Here is a 19,831-nt window from a genome sequence, read left to right on the forward strand (position 1 = left end):
TCATACGACCGACTGTCTCGGTAAGAAGCTAAAATCTAATGGTACATGAAATATAAAATTTGTACAATTCCCAACAGGATTCAAAACTATTTGCTCCCGCAACAACCAGAAAGGGGCCGTCGGCTAGGTTGAAGGCCGCTCGTAGGCTTTTTGTAGTTAAGAAGGATCTAAGGGCTCTAAATATTCACACTAGACCACCTCTATGACCCACGCTAATGTTCAATTGTTATCATGTGTTATTTGGGAAACAAGTTTTCACGACCTTCAAAAGAGTATTTCGTGAATTTTAGACATTTTAACCTTCCTTTTGCATCACGTTGGCAGCAGCTCGCTGGCGAAGTGGACGTTTTAGGTCGAAAATGACCCTAATGCCAAAGGACGGTTAAATAAGTTTATACCAGACGAACATTTGAAAAGGGCCTATCTGCTTCTTGTAAACAAACAAGTTTCTGTCTCTGTAGAACCCATCTGCATCTATCCACGCACAGCAACACCCTTATCAGAAAGCGCGTTCTTCAAGCTATCTGTTAAGGGTGTTGATGTGCGTGGATAGATGCAGATGGGTTCTACAGAGACAAAAACATGTTTGCAGATAGGCCCTTTTCTAATGTTCGTCTAATTATTTGAATCATTTGCAAGGGTTATGATACTTACGATACCTCATTTCACTTAATATCTAAATTTGGTCAATAAGTCCCATTGTGTTAGTCATCCAGTTCAGTAGCAAATGAAAAAAAAAACGAAAAGTTCACTCACCTGGAAGCTGCAGTAGATGCAGCAACGCCAGTACCGCCGCGTAGCTCACCAATCCCATCGCGTCACCTCAATCAATTAATTAGCTAGGATCTCCTGTATAACTTTATCTACACTCTATAAAGCACTCTATTTTTTGCCCCCTCTTTTTAAATATCTATGTCAACACCACGTTGTTCCTTTTTTATTCATAAACTTTTTTCACACTTTCCTCAATTTCCTGTTATTGTCAGCACATCGACGGTCACTGTTTATGAACATCCCACCAATTGGGTCCACCGAACAGAGAAAAACACAAACACACAGGAATATCCACACAACATCCAAACAGGATCAACCTTCATAAACCACGTATCGTCGTCATTGGTACCACCATTCCGCTGTCGTCGGTAGCCTCAGTGAGTCGAGTTAATTTGATTAAATTGACTATCGTCGTCGTCGTCGTTGCCGATGATTCTCTAGCTGTAGTCGCACCTGGTCTACTGCCGCCACTTGCTCGCCGTACCCCCGACGCTGCTGTTGGGAGGGATGCCACCTGCTGCCGAAAGGACGACGACGGCATCGTGGTCCAAAACACGCCACAGGCAGTTTGGTCAGCACCGCTGCTGGAACCACCGAGCCCGCCTCTGTTGTGATCGCTCTGCTGTCGTCGTGGACGGTGGTGGAGGTTCGCGAAAGCTCAGCGGCGTCGACATCGGAGTGGTTCGTGGTGAAGGGTTCGCCATTCGATGCACACTTCTGGATGGTGGGTGGACTAGTGTTGTCCGCTGGAACGAGGGATGGCTAATTCCATACGACGACTAAGATGGTGTCAACGGTGGCGGTGGTGGTGGTGGCATTCCCAGCAGGATGTTGTTCCGGAAGAGTGGACCTATTTTTTGTGGGAGTAGAATGTGAAGAGAAAGAAAAATGGTTCGTGAAAAGTGGGCCACTCATGTTGGTTATTTTGGGAATATGATAAAAAAAACTGGTCATGAAGAAATTTAAACATTCTGTTATTTGTAAAACTTATCATGTTTGAAGAAACCTTGAATTTAGGGACCTTATATAAATAACGACCATTTCAACAAAACGGCAAACTAGGCATGACCATGCTGAAAATGACAAGTTTTAATCCCGGTCGAACATAGCATTTTTTTTTGTCTATCATGGGCATAGAGTATCTTCGCCACTGCCAAAATATATACACATATGCTAAATCGTTATTGGAAGAGGAAGATTTCAATTAATAACTGCGGTAGTACTCATAGAACAATAATCTCAGGAGCATGGCTTTATCCCAGTTGGGCCAAGAAGGAGAAGAAGTCATAAACCATTTGGTTTTTTGGAGGGTCAACGCTCTACTCATATTTTTTTGTTTAACCAAAGTCTATGTGGGGTAAGGGGTAGAAATTCCCAATATACCCCTTACTGAAAACAATGAAAACCATGGATAAGTTTGTGAAATCTATGAGTCATATTTTTGCAAGCGTGATCAGGGGTCTTGTGTAGCAATATTTGTACAGTTCATGCTCACAGGGCTACAAAACGGTGAGTCGATAAGAAGAGCGTCCAACATAGCTCTGGTCCTCACAAGTTCCTACCTCATGCTTCCACAGGTCAAGCGATGACAAAGACCGCCAGCTAAGAGTTGTGTGCTTAGCTGGGCACTGTTGTCCTTCTGACTTCAGCTAGATTGAGGAGGTACGACCCGAGCGTCTGTTCACCAAGGAGATGCGGCTCAAACAGCGTCTGTTCTGACATCCAGCGGCTGAGTAAGAAACGCTGCACCACGCCCAGCTAGATCCAAGGTGGTAGCCTCATCAGCGTGGTCGTCCCAGTGTTGGTTGGGATGTTAAACAGAACTGGCACGATGGCCCTCAGGCGAGACAGGAATGTTGGCGTACGCCCAATAAGCCACCCGTAAAAACCCCCATTGCGAATAACCAGTGAAGAGAATTGTCAGACAAAAGAGGCACAAAACAAGCAACAAAGAAGGCGCGGCGATTATTCTTTATCCCTACTGGTAACAGATAATGACATGATTTCGAAAATTTTTGTTGCAGACAAAACGGAACCTGAATTTGTTGCGTACTTTTCAACTCGTGAATAATCAATTATTACCAACCCAAAATCGAAACTTTTTGATGATACATCTTCAGCAGTGTTGCAATGTTTACCGACTCGAAGTTACCGCTCAAAAATCACAATGGAAGTCTTAAAAACCTCTAAACTCGTGGTGCATGATCGTTGTCCTATTCTGTTCAAGTTGGGACAAACCTATGTCGCATTGGGTAGAATGTCGCAACAAATTCAGGTTGCGACATTGTCGTTATTGTTGCGCGATGGTTGAATTTTGATTCACTGCGAATAACATAGGAGAAAATACGACTCGATACAATCGGCAAAGCCCCATGCGACGAAATAAGGACTACGATTGAAAACTTGGAACTTGGAATTGCATCACTAAGTTTCTCAGGATGTGACAGAATAATAATTATTTACGACGAACTACATCCCCGCAACTTCGACATCGTGGCGTTGCAGGAACTTTGTTGGACTGGACAGAGAGTGTGGAAAAGCGGGTATCGAGCGGCTACCTTCTACCAAAGCTGTGGCACTACCGATGAACTGGGAACAGGATTTAGTGTTGGGTAAGATGCGACAACGTGTGGCAGCCGATCAACGCAAGGATGTGCCTATTAAGAGTTAAGGGCCGTTTCTTCAACTACAGCGTCTACAGTAGGCCGTCCCTTATTTTGCAAAATTTAGAAATGTTATAAGTTCGTTAGTGAAAAATGATCGTTTTAGCTAAAAAATGATCGTGTCAAAATTTGAAGTCCGTATCTCAAGGCTAAGTGGTCCCTCAAGGGGCCTAAAGTTGTCAAAAATTGTATGGGACCAAAAAAACATGAATTTTTTTTCGACAAACAAATACGCTATTCCACTAAAACCGGTGATTTTAGGACCCTAAAGGGCCAAAAATGTACTTAGATTTGCGATATCTCTACTCGTTTCCAAGATATTGACAAAAAACGACCGAAAAATCAGCATTTTTGGCCATTTTTTTTAGATTCCGAAGGAAACTTACCCTATTTTGTTCTATAACTCAAAAACGAGTAGAGATATCACAAATCTAAGCACATTTTTGGCCCTTTAGGGTCCTAAAATCACCGGTTTTAGTAGAATAGCAAAATTTTTTGTCGAAAAAAATTTCATGTTTTTTTGGTCCCATACAATTTTTGAAAACTTTAGGCCCCTTGAGGGACCTCTAAGCCTTGAGATACGGACTTCAAATTTTGACACGATCATTTCTTAGCTAAAACGATCATTTTCCACTAACGAACTTATAACATTTCCAATTTTTGCAAAATAAGGGACGGCCTAGTCTACAGCATCATCAACGTCTACTGCCCACACGAAGGGAGACCTGATGACGAGAGAGAAGCGTTCTACGCGCAGTTAGAGCAAACATACGATGGTTGCTCGCCGCGTGACGTGAAAATCGTTATCGGCGACATGAACGCGCAGGTAGGAAGGGAGGAAATGTACAGACCGGTGATCGGGCGAAACAGCCTGCACGCCGTATCGAACGGCCAGCGATGTTTTTTTTTTTTATTTTTATCTGTATTAACGAGATTTTAAGCCCTAGGCTAGTTCATCTCGGGACGCACGCCTTACTTCCCTTCCGAAGGAAGAACTCACATTTTGCGAGTTTGTCGGGAGTGGGATTCGATCCCAGGTCCTCGGCGTGATAGTCAAGTGTTCTAACCATCACACCAGGTCCGCTCCACTTTAACGGCCAGCGATGCGTAAACTTTGCAGCCTCTAGTGTTGGTGAAATCACACTCAAAGCAGACACATAAACCGCTCCTGCGGGAGCAAACTCGCGCGCGATTCTGAATCATGGCGTCGAAATCTCGCTCTCACGAGTCAAGCGCCGAAATCTCGTTCGCTTGTAAAACAAACCCAAATCAATTTGAACGGCATTCAATGTTATTGTGCGCTTTTGTTCTATCATATAATCCCAAAAACTTACATGTAAATAATAAGAACACCAAGAAATAAAGCAATGAGTGAAATCGCGAGTCAACTCATGCATGTTTTTTTCGGTGGTAAGTTTGGCGAGTCTAGAATCGCGCGTGAAAAAAAAAACACAATCATGAGATTTGAAAATTTGAGTTTTAACCAACACTAGCAGCCTTCCGTGGTATAGTAGTCCGAAGCACCTTCTTCCTCCGCAAAGATATCCACAAAGCCGCCTGGAGATCACCCGACCATCTAACAGAAAACCAAATCGACCACGTTCTAATCGACGGTAAATTGTTATCGGATATAACCAATGTCCGCACATACCGCAGTTGCGAACATAGATTCGGATCACTTCTTAGTCGCTGTACGCATGCGCTCAAAACTTTCGACAGTTATCACCACGCGTCGAAGTCGAACGCCGCGGCTTGATATCGAGCAGCTGCGTAACGTAGAAGTGGCTCAAGACTACGCAGTGGCCCTACCAATGGAAGAGCAGCTTGGCGCAGCTACACTTGAAGATGGCTGGAAAGACATCCGATCCGCCATAGGTAGTACCTCGGCTACAGCACTAGGCTTCGCGACTCCGAATCACAGAAACGACTTGTACGACGGCGAATGTGAACAGTTGAAAAACGAGAAGAATGCAGCATGGGCGAGAATGCTGCAACACCGTACGAGAGCGAACGAGGCACGTTACCAACAGGCGTGGAACAGGCAGAACTCAGTCTTCCGGATGAAGAAGCGCCAGCAGGAAGAACGAGGTCGCGAAGCGATGCACAGATAAAAATAATGAGATTTACACGTCATGTAAACTTCCTTTTAGTCATGTAAACTTACTGTTATGATGGTTTACGTGATATATCATGTAAATTTGCATTATATGTCATGTAAACACTCAGAGCCATGCTGAATTACATGACATATCATGTAAGTTTACATGATATTTTATGACATTTACATGATATGTCATGTAAACTTCTGTGATATCCCACGCTCCAATCATGTGCATCATATGTCACACAATTTTACATTCTTTTTTCGATCTGTGTGGAAGAGCTGTACCGCGCTAAGGACACACGAAAGTTCTACGAGAAGCTGAACCGCTCACACAGAGGCTTTGTGCCACAAGCCGACATGTGCCGAGATAATCACGGGAATATTCTCACGAGCGAGCGTGAGGTGGTCGAGAGGTGGCGGCAGCATTACGATGAGCACCTCAATGGCGATGTTGCAAGTACCGAAGGTGGCGTGGTAACAGATCTAGGAGTATGTGTACAGGACGAAAGACTTCCGGCCCCTGGCCATCAAGAGATTGAGGAGGAGGTTGGCCGGTTGAAAAACAACAAAGCCGGTGGAGCAAATCAACTACCAAGCGAGTTACTAAAACACAGTGGAGAAGCGCTGGGTCATTACCAAGATTTGGGAAGGGGAAGTATTACCGGAGGAGTGGATGGAAGGTATCGTGTGTCCCATCCACAAAAAAGGGCGATAAGTTGGATTGCGGGAACTATCGCGCTATCACACTACTGAGCGCTACCTACAAAGTACTCTCTCAAATTTTATGCCGCCGTCTATCTCCGTTGCAAGAGAGTTCGTGGGGCCATATCAAACTGGATTCATGGATAAACGCGCTACAACGGACTAGATGTTCGCCATCCGCCAGGTGTTGCAGAAATGCCGTGAATACAACGTCCCCACACATTACTTGTTCATCGATTTCAAATCGGTGTATGATACAATCGATCGAGAACAGTTCGGCACCAACATTTCAAAAGGGCGTAACTGCTTTTACTACCAATGCCTTCTCACAGAGCTGTGGGTCGTATTTCATTCATCTCACGCAATTCACATCCATTAATCGAAAGAGGAGGATTTTATCTTTCTATTTGTGCTAGTGGATTGTTCGAGAGGGGTGGGGTACGCTCCACAACTTTATGAGAAGGCATTGGTTGTAAATGCAGTTACGCCCTTTTGAAATGTTGGTGCCGAGTTATGGCAGATTATGCACGAATACGGAAGGTGATGCGTACCATCTACAGCGGAGTGCAGATGTAAGACGGGACTTAGAGAAGGCGAATAAACCACGAGCTGCATCAGCTGCTGAGAGAACCAACCATCGTCCACACCGCGAAAATCGGGAGGCTACGGTGGGCGGGTCACGTCATCAGGATGTCGGATAGCAACCCGACTTAAATGGTTCTCGAGAGACATCCGACCGGTACAAGAAGACGTGGAGCGCAGCGAGCTAGGTGGGTCGACCAAGTGGAGGACGATCTGCGGACCCTACGCAGAGTGCAGAACTGGAGACAAACAACCATGGCCTGATCGGTAAGGTAAGTAAGGTAAGTTAGACATTTTCCGACCAGATATTTTGTTTCCTGGAGATTTCACTGATAATTGCTACGACAAATTGAAAACTTTATAAAATGTTTAGAAAAAATTGCAGCAAATATATAAAATTTTGTAAAATTTAATTGATGACCAAATTAGTTAACCAACCAACCTCGGGCGGAGACACTCCCTGATAAAGAGAAAAAAAACTCCTGCAACAGAATGAAAGAATCCGTGTAGAACTCCTGAATTATTTCCAAAACTGAATCCAAAGAAGAAGTTGTTTTTGAAATACTCTTTGCAAGGTCTTGAAAATCATGAATCACTCTCAAATCTCCATCTAAGTAATGGATCGAGGATGCATGAATGAAATTGTAACTCAAAAGGATTTTCAAGGTTGGTTTTAGGAGAGTTTAAGAAAGTCATGCTAAATTTTGGGGGAATAAAGGTGGCTTCAGAGAGTGATCATAAGATGTCAAATAGAGTTGTACTCAAATAGAGTTGTATTAGGTTTCTGGGGTATGTTCCAAAATTTCAGGGGGACTAGGAAGGATTTCGGGGGCCTTCATAGGGTTTCCAGGGAGGTTTGAAGTAAATGAGGGGATCTCTGTGTTTCTGGGGCGTTCGAGGAAATATAAGGGATGTTTTTATAGATTATATGGGGTTTTCAGAATAATTTAAAAAGATTTCAGGAGATTTTAATGGATTTCATGAGATCTTAGGTGACAAATCAATCAATCAACAACTAGTATTCAGAGAGGTTCGGGTAGCTTCAAAGGATTGTCAGGCTGGCTTAGAGAGGTTTTGGAAGGTTAGTGAGGGTATACTGGGGATTAAGAAGAATTTCAGAGGTGTCCAATGAGTTGAGGAATTTCAGGGTGTATCGTAGGAGTTTCTCTAGGGATAACATTTTGGATTTTCATGGTGATCAATGGAGGTAAAGATCTCCAAGAATGTCTTCAGCTATTTCTTCAGAGCATCTTGCATACTATCTTTCAGTGATTCAAGCAGGATTTTCTAAAAAATCATGAGTGGTCTATGATTTTTCCGAATATTCATCAGCGTATATTTTTTTTCAGAAATTCCTCCTGGATTTTCTCCAAGAAGGGGAAGGGTACCAGTAGCCACCTCAGATTCATCACTACTGTCGAACTTAGAAATAAAAGCCGGATCCATGGTGTTGGACCCATCCAAGCACATGGTGGCAGGTGCTGCAATGCGTTTTCCATTGAGGGCATTAACTATCGACCAGTCTTGCTAGCGATCACAGTCTTTGACACATTTTCGACGATATTCGGCTGCCTTTGTCTCCAACATTCGCAACACAAGCGATCAAACTACTGTACGAAACAAAAATGTCAAACGAATGCGCTCGACCACGACTGCGTCTTCGGGAGATGGTTCGGTTTTTGTTATTTCTGTCTTTCCCATAAAGAGAGCTGTTTTGGCTTTATGTATGTGTCGTAATCGATTTATCACGCTCGAATGAACTAACATTATACCAATCATAACCAAAATTGGCTGAAATCATGCGAAATGCTGGAATTAGACAAATGCCATCATGTCAGACGACGTTGATTTGATCCACTTTTATGTTTATTGATCTTCGTTCTACCGCTCGTATTGTGTGTAAGAGGTAGCGGTAGCGCACGAATGTAACAAAGCAAGCTGACACCCTACCGTGCCAACGAAACGAAGGTAGTGAAAAGTGTCGAATGTTGCCTGCTATCGACCACATGTCCGCCGTAGACTGGCTGGCGTCGATACTTTCGAGAAACATTTCCCAAGATGCTCTTTTAGCATTCCAGATGGCTTGACGGCACTCGTTGAGTTTGGCACATTAATGATCTAGTATTGCTTCACGGTTTAGATGATGAAATGCCATTCGTTTGACAGAACGGAGCGCTTTTTTTTTCGTAAATTTGTTTAATTTCACCAGCGTAGGGCCTTGCGGCCAGGTTTATTCCCGGATTACGGGATAGGCGGGATCGCTGCTTGGGTAAGAACAGCGGTGAACTCAGCTATGTTTTTCGGGTTAGAAAAGAAATTAAAAAAAAATGGGAAAAAATATTCACATCTCAGGTTGCGGTAATTCTTCATTACACCAACGAACCTAACCTCAAAATGACTGACAATTCTCAGGTCATTTTGACAGATGTAACATAAGCATGAAAAGGACGGCAGCAAGATCGATAAAGTAGATTAGATTATCCGTCTTTTTCGTGCTTGTGTGTGGTCTGTCAAAATGACCTGAAAATTGTCAAACATTTTCATGGCTAGCTTTGTTGGTGTAATGAAGAATGGGGAAGATGATATAGATCGATGAGATTAAAATTACCTTTTAGCTACTAAAATCCCGTGTCATTAATTGACTCGGTAGGTTAGTTGGTAAAGCCCATCTAAGCTTTGAATTTTTTCTCATATTTTCACCAATTATTTACCCGTATGCACACATATGTACATGACCGTTGAGTTATTTGAAAATCGTAATTGAACACACGTATTGGTATACCGAAATATTGCACTTTGAGAGAGTCACCTGTAGTTGGTATACTAGTAAAACTAAATAATCAACACTAACACAAGAAACTGATAAGATAGCTGTTTGAGACTATCTGACAAATTCAGTGTGAGTGTTGGCAATCTTATAAGTTGTGGCGGTACCACGAATATTTGAAATAGAAAATGAATCAATAAATAAAGTTGTACAGAATTTGAACTAGTCCATTGAATTACCCCCTGTATATGGATCACTCAAGTTGAGTGAAATCGAATTAGAGTTCATGTGTTCATTTGCTCCACTTCGCATACCAAAAACAGAATGAGTGCCCTGTGTAGTTCTGGCGCCGAGCGTAAAGCGACAGCTAAATCTAAAATCGAGTCTGTGCTTCGGGCATCGACCTGGGTTCAAGTACCGTTGACCCCTCGATTCTTTTATTGATGTTCGGGAGGGATTCGAGTTAATTGATCGGGTCTTCAGAGGAAAATGGATTGCTTTCTCCCGACGGGTAGAGAAAGTGGTGTGTGTGAAGGCGATTTTCGACCTTCGCGAAATTCCACTTCGTGGATTTCGCGTAATTTCCGGCGACGAAGATTTTCATATCTCGCGCCTATTCTGAGGATCTTAGAGCTTGACTCGTCCACTTCGTTCTGGACTGCGGAAGAGGCGAGATCGGTCCCAGTAAAGATCCGCGCCGTGGTGTGATAGTTCAGGTGAACATAAAGAAACGTGAAATAACTTTGAATTTTGCTAATTTAGATTTTTTCCCTATTCCCTCAAATAGTCAGAAAGGCAAAGTTAAATAGTCCTATTAGTCCTATTTGTGCAAAGAGGCGGTTTTATTGAGTGCAAGTGTTGAACCCTGGATGAAACAGGTAAATCAGGTGTATTTTAGTGTGCTCAAAGTGTGGTTAAGTCACGTGCCGTGCAACGGTATTTTTCGAACAGGTTCGTGGCAAGTTGCGAGGCCCGTCACACCACACCACCAAATCAGCGACCGTTTTCGACCCCGCTTTTCAGCTACGAAGCACGTCCCGGCGATACACGTGGACCGGAGGAGCAGCGTCCGTCAAAACCGCGCCCTTGGCAGGGCGGCAACATCGAAGTCCGGTTTCGTATCGGCATCACCAACCGTGAATACCGTGAAGAGGTGAAGTTTTCGACAGAAAAAGTTTTCCAAGCGACCACCGACCGGTCTCGAACCAGCGTCCCCAGCGTGAGGAGCACGCTCGCTACCTCGACGCCACCGCTGGTGACGACCAGTGGATCGACGGCTGTATCCCGTCGGAGAAGACCACGAACCTCGTGTGAGGTGCCGTCGAGCACGGAGTCACCGCATGTCAACCACGTGACATGTCGCAATAGCAACATTCAACCGCCGATGCCCACACGCAAGTAGCAAAGTCAAACCGTGAGTACTCCGTTCATTTTTTTCCCATGCGCATGGTGAATTTCGCCCCTAGTCTGGTCAAACCGCTAGCGTGGCCCCACCGATCCTTTTTTTTCCGCGCCCTACCGTTTGCCCGCGTATGCGACAGTAACCGGCTGCTATAAATTACACATTTTTTGCAAATAAACACCGAAAGTCGCACCGCACGATAAATTGACCGCACGCCAAAGAGAAGAGCATTGGCGTAACTGGGGGGCCTGGGGGGCAATCTCTAGATGAATTCCTAGAGAAATCCCGGGATGAGAAACTCCCAGGAGAAATTTCTGGAGAAACCTCTTGAAAAATTCCTAGAGGAATCCTTAGAGAAATTTCTAAAGAAATTATTGGAAGAATCCCTGGAAAAACTCTTGAAAAAATCCCTGGAGGAATCCCTGAAGCAATTTCTGGAGAAACCTCAGGAGGAATGCCTGGAAAGTTCTGGACGAATTCCTTGCGGGGTCCCAGGAAGAATTCCTGGATAAATTTGTAAAGGATTTTTTGGGGAAATCCCGTGGAACTATCCCTGAAAGAATTGCTGAAGGAATTCTTGTATGAATTCCTGGAGGAATCTCGAGAGAAATTCTAGAAGCAATAACTGGAAGAATTTCTGAAAAAAATCCAAGAGAAATTTCTGAAGAAATTCCAAGAGAAATTTGTAGAGGAATTCCCAGAGGAATTTTTGGAGGAATTCCAGGAGGAATTGCGGTAGTAATTTCTGAAGGCATTCCTATGGGAGTTCCTGGATCAATTCCTGGAGCACTTTATGAAGAGAGTCTTGGAGTAGTTCTTAAGAAACCTCTTGAGGAATTCCTGGAGGCATCCTTAGAGGAATTTCTAGAGAATTACTTGAAATAATCCCTGGGGTAATTCTTGGAAAGTAACCTGGAGGAATCCCTGAAACAATTTCTGGAGGAACCTCAGGAGGAATTCCTGGACAAATCTCTATAGGAAATCTTGGGGAAATCCCGTGGAACTATTCATGAAAGAACTCCAGGAGGAATCCCTAAATGAATACCTTGAGGAATCCCTGAATGAATTCCTGGAAGAATCTCTAGAGGAATTCTGGAAGGAATCAATGGTGAAAATTCTGAAGGAATTCCTGGAGAATTTTTTAGAGGAATTTAGAAAGGAATTTCTGATGGAGTTCCAGGAGAAATTTCCAGATGAATTTCTTGAGGAATTCCAGGAGGAATCCCAGAAAGATTCTCTGAAGGAATTACTGCAGGAATCATCGGTGGAAGTTCTGGAGGGATCCATGAAATAAATCCTAGAGGAATGTGTAGAGGAAACCCTAGAGAAGAAATACCTGGATTAATTCTTGGAGGAAACCCTTGAAGAAATTTCGGAATAATTCATGGAAGAATTCCTGGATCCATTAAGTGTAGAATTAGCGTTTAATTTAAAATACACATTAATACATTAATACAAAAGAAAATCCTGGATCCATTCTTGGATAAATTCCCGGAGGAATTCCTGAGGAAATACCTGGGGTAATTCCTGAAGAAATTCTTGGTAGAACTCTTGCAGGAGTCCCTGGAGAAATGCCTTAATGAAATCCTAGAGGAATGCCAGGAGGAATACCTGGAATAGTTCTTGAAAAAAAATATCCGGGAGGAATTTCCGAAGGAATTCCTTGATGAGTTCCTGGAGGAATCTCAAGATTTATTCCTGATGAAATGCAAAGTTCGATTTCTGAGGGAATTCCAGGAGGAGTTTCTGAAGAATTCTCAGGGAAATACTTAAAAAACCGCTGAAATTGCTGAGGAAATCCTTAAATCCTGGATTAATTCCTGGGGGAGTTTCTGAAGGAATCCCAACAAGAGTTCTTAGCCTCGGGCTGAAAATCTCATAAATAAAGACATAAAAAAAAACCCAGATTAATCCACCTAGTGGTGATAGTGCCTTTCTCGTCGAATATGTACTCATGATCTTTACGTCGACATTATCCGATCCTGAGAACAGTTATACGCTTAAATTGTGCACAGTAATTTTACGCAAAATGAGATTGGAAAAACTTTATTTAGTGTTGATGCGATCAAATTATAATTTTCCCATAACACGTTGATCCATCCTACTTTATATTAACACCACAGGGAATTTAAATGGTGTGATTTGATGAGATTGCTCTGGTCACGATTTTGTTCTCTTGCATAATGAAGACTTTGACCAGTTACAAATTCATGATCTGAAATACGATGTTGAATTCGGAATTACAAGAACACGAGAGTAGCTAGACCTTTGATGTCAAAAAACTAATTGTAAAACGGAATATGGGCCACAAATTTGCCTAGGAGAAAATTCAAATTTATTGCGCATTTTTCAAAGATAATTTACAAAAACAAATAAAAAAAACAATACTTTGGAGCTTTAGAAAACTAAGTTTTTTAACTGAACCAATATTTTTTTTTGGTAGAAAAATTAATAATAATTCGAACAAGGGGTAAAAAGCCGTGATAAGCTTGACCATTTTCAAGTTATAGCCAGTTCGAGCATGAGCATGAGCATAGATGACCGCATAATTTGTAGTTGCTACTCCGTGATTGACCAGAGCCATCGAAATTGCAGAAGGAACCAATTAGGGGCCGTCCATATACCGCGTGGACAGAAAATTCATGGTTTTTGACCCCTCCCCGTGGACAAACGTGGATTTTTCATTGACCCCTACCCCCCTCCACCATTGTCCACGTAGACATCAGAAAAAAAGTTTTTTTTTTTTCACATTTCTAAAAAAAATAGAAAAAGTTTTTTTTTCATTTTTTTTTTTGTAAATCATGTTTTAAATATAATTGAAAACTTTATAAAATACAAATATTCTATAGCTTTACATAGAATACAAACAAGTAGCACAAAATAGGTACCTACAAGTTTTCAACATTGTTTTTAATTCAGCTTAATGTTTGTGAGAGTGTGGGTTCGATTCTTGCTCCAGTTGGTGAAAAATTTTCGTCAAACGGAAATTCTTCATTGGGTGTTTTTCGTGTAATGTCTATCGCCTAATGTTAGTGATTGTTCAATGTTTAGTCTGTACAGCCTCTGGTTGAAGACGGTGTTTTTTATAATATTTATTCAATCTATGACTGTCTGATTGTTTTGTTGAGATAAGGTAATTTTTAATCTTAGATTTTTGTTGAGATAAGATTATATTTCTTAGATTCTTACAAAAGCCAAAATTTAAAGCAACTAAATTGTATTGGTGAGGCTTAGACTTCAATATCCATTAGAAAACATTTTAAATTTTAAAGAACCCTACAAAAAAAAGTTTTCGAGATAAGCCTGCAAATCCCTACATGTATTTTGAAACTTTGAAGTAGCTTAAAAAATTGATATGAAACTTAGAAAAATTCATACAGAACTTCAAAGAAAATTTTCTGTCTGAAACACCAACATTTGCATGGTCTACACTCCATTTTAAATCTCCAGTATATTACTCGATGAAAAAAATAAGTAATTAGAAATTCTGATAATTTAAAACAAATTAGTCTGTGAATCAGTACCATAATTTTTTTCCCTTGAAGAAGTAACTTACAACTAAATGACAATGTATAATAAAATAAAATGTATGAAAGAACTGTTGAAGAGAATCTCATCAATATTGCGACATAATTGGTTTCGTTTGTTGATTCTTGTTTCCTTATTTATATGTTAATGTTGTCCACGTGGACATTTGACGAACCCCCACCCCCCTCTCCGTGGACAAGCGTGGACTTTTCGCTAACCCCCTCCCCCCTCCAAGCTGCCCACGTGGTATATGGACGGCCCCTTAATAGGTTTTCAAGTTATAGCCAGTTTGAGGCATGCAAGTCAAAAACATGTAAAGTTCAATTACTACGTCACGGTTGAGATTTGACCATATGCGTGGAAATTTTGTTTCACCATTTATGATCCTCTATCACACCTTAAAAAGTTTGCATTCGAGCCTAACACCATAGACTAATTTCAAGACCTCGATGTACCAAAGAAAACCATTAAATTTTCTGTGTCCAGCCCGGTACCCAATAAATATTCATTACCGTGTATTTTTTTCCGTGTAAATAATCTTTTGTGTAAATTATATTTAGCGTGTTACACCGATCTGACAGCTCTGACAGTAAGGGACTAAACATAAATTACGTAAAGTGGGTACCGAGGATTGTTCACAATCTGCGAACTTGACAGTGGAATAAATCGCGACCATGACGCCGCTGCTAACACCCTGTATAGTCTGAACCTATTTGCTTGCTAACGTTCATAAGGTTATCAAAAAGCCGCGCTTTGCTGTGTCGCATGCATAGGTTTAGTGCACTTTTATGTTTGGCCGCTTTCGGAGGGACACCCGGAACTAGTTCCGGCATCACCGGCAGCCCCTACCCAAGCAACACATATGTTATATTAAAGTTACGACAGCGCAAGTTTTGGTTGTATAGAAGTTTATTTGACGTTATTCCAGCACAATGTTAGAATTACGTCAAATTAACTTCTATACAACCAAAACATGCGCTGTCGTAACTCTTCTTCTTCTTCTGTATGGCTCTACGTTCCCACTGGAACTTGGCCTGCCTCTCTCCAACTTGGTGTACTTTGAGCACATCCACAGTTGTTAATTGGAGGGCTTTCTTTGCCTGCCATTGCATGAATGAGTATATTGTGAGGCAAGCACAATGATACACTATGCCCAGGGAGTCGAGAAAATTTTCCCGACCTGAACGTGAATCGAACCCGCCGTCTCCGGATTGGCGATCCAAAGCCTTAACCACTAGGCTAACTGGAGGCCCCGTAACTCTTATATAACATGTATGTTGCTTGGGTAATGTGGTCTTAGCCTACTTCTTTGATAACCAGTCATCAGGTTATCGGAAAAGCCGTTATTTGTTGTATCGGATGCATGGGATTGGTTCTCTCATATAAGGCCATTTCCGGTGGGACACCCGTCTATGGTTCCGGAACAAGACCGGATCAGATATGGTCTGAGACTATTTTCTTGCTAATCATTCATCAGGTTATCGAAAAAGCCACTTTTTGACGTGTTGCATGCATGTGCTTGGTGAACTATTATATTCAGACACTTCCGGTGGGACATCCGGAACCGGTTCCGACACACTACCGGTTCAGATATGGTCGGAGACTAGTTTCTTGCTAACCTTTTATGGGTTATGTTGAATTTTATATTTGTCCACTTCCGGCGGGACACCCAGAACCGGTTCCGACACACTACCGGTTCAGATATGGTCTGAGACTATTTTCCTGCTTACCGTTCATCAGATAATCGAAAATGCCGTGGTTTGATGGGTCGCATGCATGAGTATGTTGCATTTTCATGTCTGACCCCTTCCAAAAGTACCGGTCCGAAACACCTAAATGGCCATAACTCCGGAACGGCTGGACTGATCCGAACCATTTTCAATAGGAAACAATGGGACCAGATTCCCCGTCGAATGAACCATCGGTCATTAAAATCGGTTGAGGTTTACTGCCAAAAAGTGATGTGAGTTTATTTGTACACACACATACACACACACACAGACATCACTTCAATTCGTCGAGCTGAGTTGATTGGTATATGTGACTCGACCCTCCGGACCTTCTAACAAAAAGTCATTTTTGGAGTGAACATATAGCCTTTCCAGTACACTTAGTGTACGAGAAAGGCAAAAAGCCACGCTTTGCCGTGTCGCATGCATGGGTTTGGTTTACTTTTTTATTTGGCCACTTCCGTTAGGACCCCCCGGAACCGGTTCCGGAACACTATCAGTTAAGATGTGTTCTGATACTGTTTTCCTGCTAACCGTTCATCACGTTATCGGAAATGCCGCTGTTTGATGTGTCGCATGCATGGGTTTGGTTCTCTTTTATATTTGGCCACTTCCGGCGGGACATTCGGAACCAGTTCCGGAACACTACCGGTTTAGATATGGTCTGATACTATTTCCCTGCTAACCGTTCATCAGGTTACCGAAAATGCCGCTGTTTGATGTGTCGTATGCATAGGTTTGGTTCTCGTTTATATTTTGCCACTTCCGGCGGGACACCCAGAACCGGTTCCGGAACGCTACCACTTCAGATATGGTCTGATGCTGTTTTCCTGTTAACCGTTGATCAGGTTATCGAAAATGCCGCTGTTTGATGTGTCGCATGCATGGGTTTGGTTCTCTTTTATATTTGACCACTTCCGGCGGGACATCCGGAACCGGTTCCGGAACACTACCGGTTCAGATATGATCTGATACTATTTTCCTGCTAACCGTTCATCAGGTTAACGAAAATGCCACTATTTGATGTGTCGCATGCATAGGTTTGATTCTCGTTTATATTTGGCCACTTCCGGCGAGATATCCGGAACCGGTTCCGGAACACTACTGGTTCTGATATGGTCTGAGATTATTTTCCTGCTTACCATTCATCAGGTTATCGGAAATGCCGTGGTTTGATGTGTCGCATGCATGGGTTTGTTGCATTTTTATGTCTGGCCCCTTCTAGGGGTACCGGTCCGGAACACCTAAATGGCCATAGCTCCGGAACAGCTGGACCGATCCGAACCATTTTCAATAGGAAACAATGGGACTATATGCCGCGTTGAATGAACCGTCGGTCATTGAAATCGGTTGAGGTTTACTGCCAAAAAGTGATGTGAGTTTTTTTGTACACACACATACACACATACACACACACGCACACACACACATACACACATACACACATACACACACACAGACATCACCTCAACTCGTCGAGCTGAGTTGATTGGTATATGTGACTCGACCCTCCGGACCTTCTATCAAAAAGTCATTTTTGAAGTGAACATATAGCCTTTCCAGTACACTTAGTGTACGAGAAAGGCAAAAAATGAAGAAATCAATGTCTGCAGCAACTGCTGAAGGAATACTAGGATCCCTAAAGGTTTTTTTTTAACAAATTTTTCAAGCAATTCTTGGAGTATTTTTTTAATAATCGCTAAGTAAAACTTTCTAAGATAATTTCAGGAATACTTTTTTGCAGAAATACTTCGAATCATTCCAGATGTAATTATTGGGGCAATCTCTAGTGGAATTCTGAAAGGCATATATGGAGAAATTCCTGTAGAAATCTCTGAATACTTGCAGAAATACCTTAAAGGATCTCTGGTAAAATTCCTGAAGGAAACCTCGAAAAAAGCACTGGAACAATTACTGGAGGAACCACTAAAGATATCCCAGGAAAAATCCTCGAAAAAATGTCTAGGGGGCTGTCCATAAACCACGTGGTCATTTTTTTTGGGACTTTTCAGCTCCCCCCCCCCCCCCCCGCGTGGTCATCAGTCCATACAAAAAAAATTATTTGTCCATACAAAATGGTCATTGGCCGAACCCCCCCCCCCCCCCCTCCCTCATGACCACGTGGTTTATGGACAGCCCCTAGTGGAATCCCTAGATGAATTCTTTATTGAATTTCTGGAAGAAGCCATGACGGAATCACTGAAGCAAGCTATGGAAAAAAAATCTTGGAAGAATTGTTCGTACTCATATAGTTCACGAAACTATGAACAAATCTAAAACAGTCATTTTGATTACTCAAAACTACAATACTGATTTGCATATTCACATCCTATCCCGCTTAAAATTCATCTCAAGTCAGGCCCCCCCTGGCCCCCCTCCAGGAAAAAATCCTAGTTACGCCAATTGAGAAGAGAGAGGTTAGAGAGCAAAGAGGGAATGAATTAGCTAGGCCTAGGATAAATAAATTGAAGTCGATGAAGTAGAAGTGGAATTGTAGCAAATATAGAGTAATGCGGGGCAAAAGTTCGCACCTAACAGACTTCACAAAATAACTATTGAACGATTAGAAAATAATATCGTTTTTCTTCATTAAACGGGTCCCTATCATGTTGCCTTCAAAACGTAGTACTAGATTTTTTCGCGTTCCTTTTGTAGTTTTAGTAATACAATTTTTAAAACAAGTACTCCAATGCGAACTTTTGCCCCATAGTGGGGGCAAAAGTTCGCATTATGCGGGGCAAAAGTTCGCACCTTGTACAGGGTAGTTTATTGGTGTGATGTTCATTTATTTCATGTTAATTCATGTTCATCTTTTCACTCTAGCCATGAAATGTGTTTCTTTCTGATCTTAGAATTACGACCCAACTGGAATACGACCTGGTGTTCAGCTTTTGTATAGAGTGTGTTTTATGAAGACTTCCACAACTATTAACTAAGAGCTGTCCTTTACAGCGTTACCGAAGTTATCAAAATACATTGTGGGGTAATCATAGAGATACGAGTTGCACAAAATGCATGAAAAAAAATGAAATAGGCAGCAAAACTGTTGAACGGGACTGTTATCGAATCTTATCCCCGTCAGTATGGTGATGGATTATAGCTGTGAATTTACAAACTAAGCTATGAAAGACCCCGGTAAAGTAGATGAATATACGACCTTCAGAAACATACGAAAAGACACGACGAGGATGACGAAGAAAATGTTTTAAAATGTTGTTTAGCCATTTTTCATTTATTGATTTAAATGCGTGAACATAATGTTTGCTTTACAATCAATCTTCTTATAAAACTAAGTTCAGACCCTCTGTCGCAACGATTCCAGGGTGCATACTACTCATATTATGCACATATAGTAGTTTCTATACGAAATTATCATTGCTTCAAAGATTCTGTAATTATATTGATGTACTAGACTCAGAAATCTAGTGCGAACTTTTGCCCCACAGCTACTGCGAACTTTTGCCCCACTGTCGAGGTTTTAACAATGTCCCTTTCTGCAAGAAGCACTAGTAGTTTATTGTTTATTCGAGTGCACCTCGCGAACTACTATGGAATAACGATTCTCCGACATAAATAGGT

General features: G+C 42.0%; 1 protein-coding gene across 1 annotated transcript in view; it reads right to left on the reverse strand.

Moving 5' to 3' along the window:
• The window catches only part of LOC109402049 (carbonic anhydrase-related protein 10), a 451,175-nt gene that overhangs the window by 156,644 nt on the left and 274,700 nt on the right, over positions 1 to 19,831 (reverse strand). Inside the window, exon 3 of the mRNA XM_029855977.2 lies at positions 757 to 1,624. Coding sequence (XP_029711837.2) covers positions 757 to 814 — 58 coding nt within the window. The 5' untranslated portion in view covers positions 815 to 1,624. The remainder of the gene's footprint in view (positions 1 to 756; positions 1,625 to 19,831) is intronic.

The sequence above is a fragment of the Aedes albopictus genome, chromosome 1 (assembly GCF_035046485.1).
Source record: "Aedes albopictus strain Foshan chromosome 1, AalbF5, whole genome shotgun sequence".
NCBI lineage: Eukaryota > Metazoa > Arthropoda > Insecta > Diptera > Culicidae > Aedes > Aedes albopictus.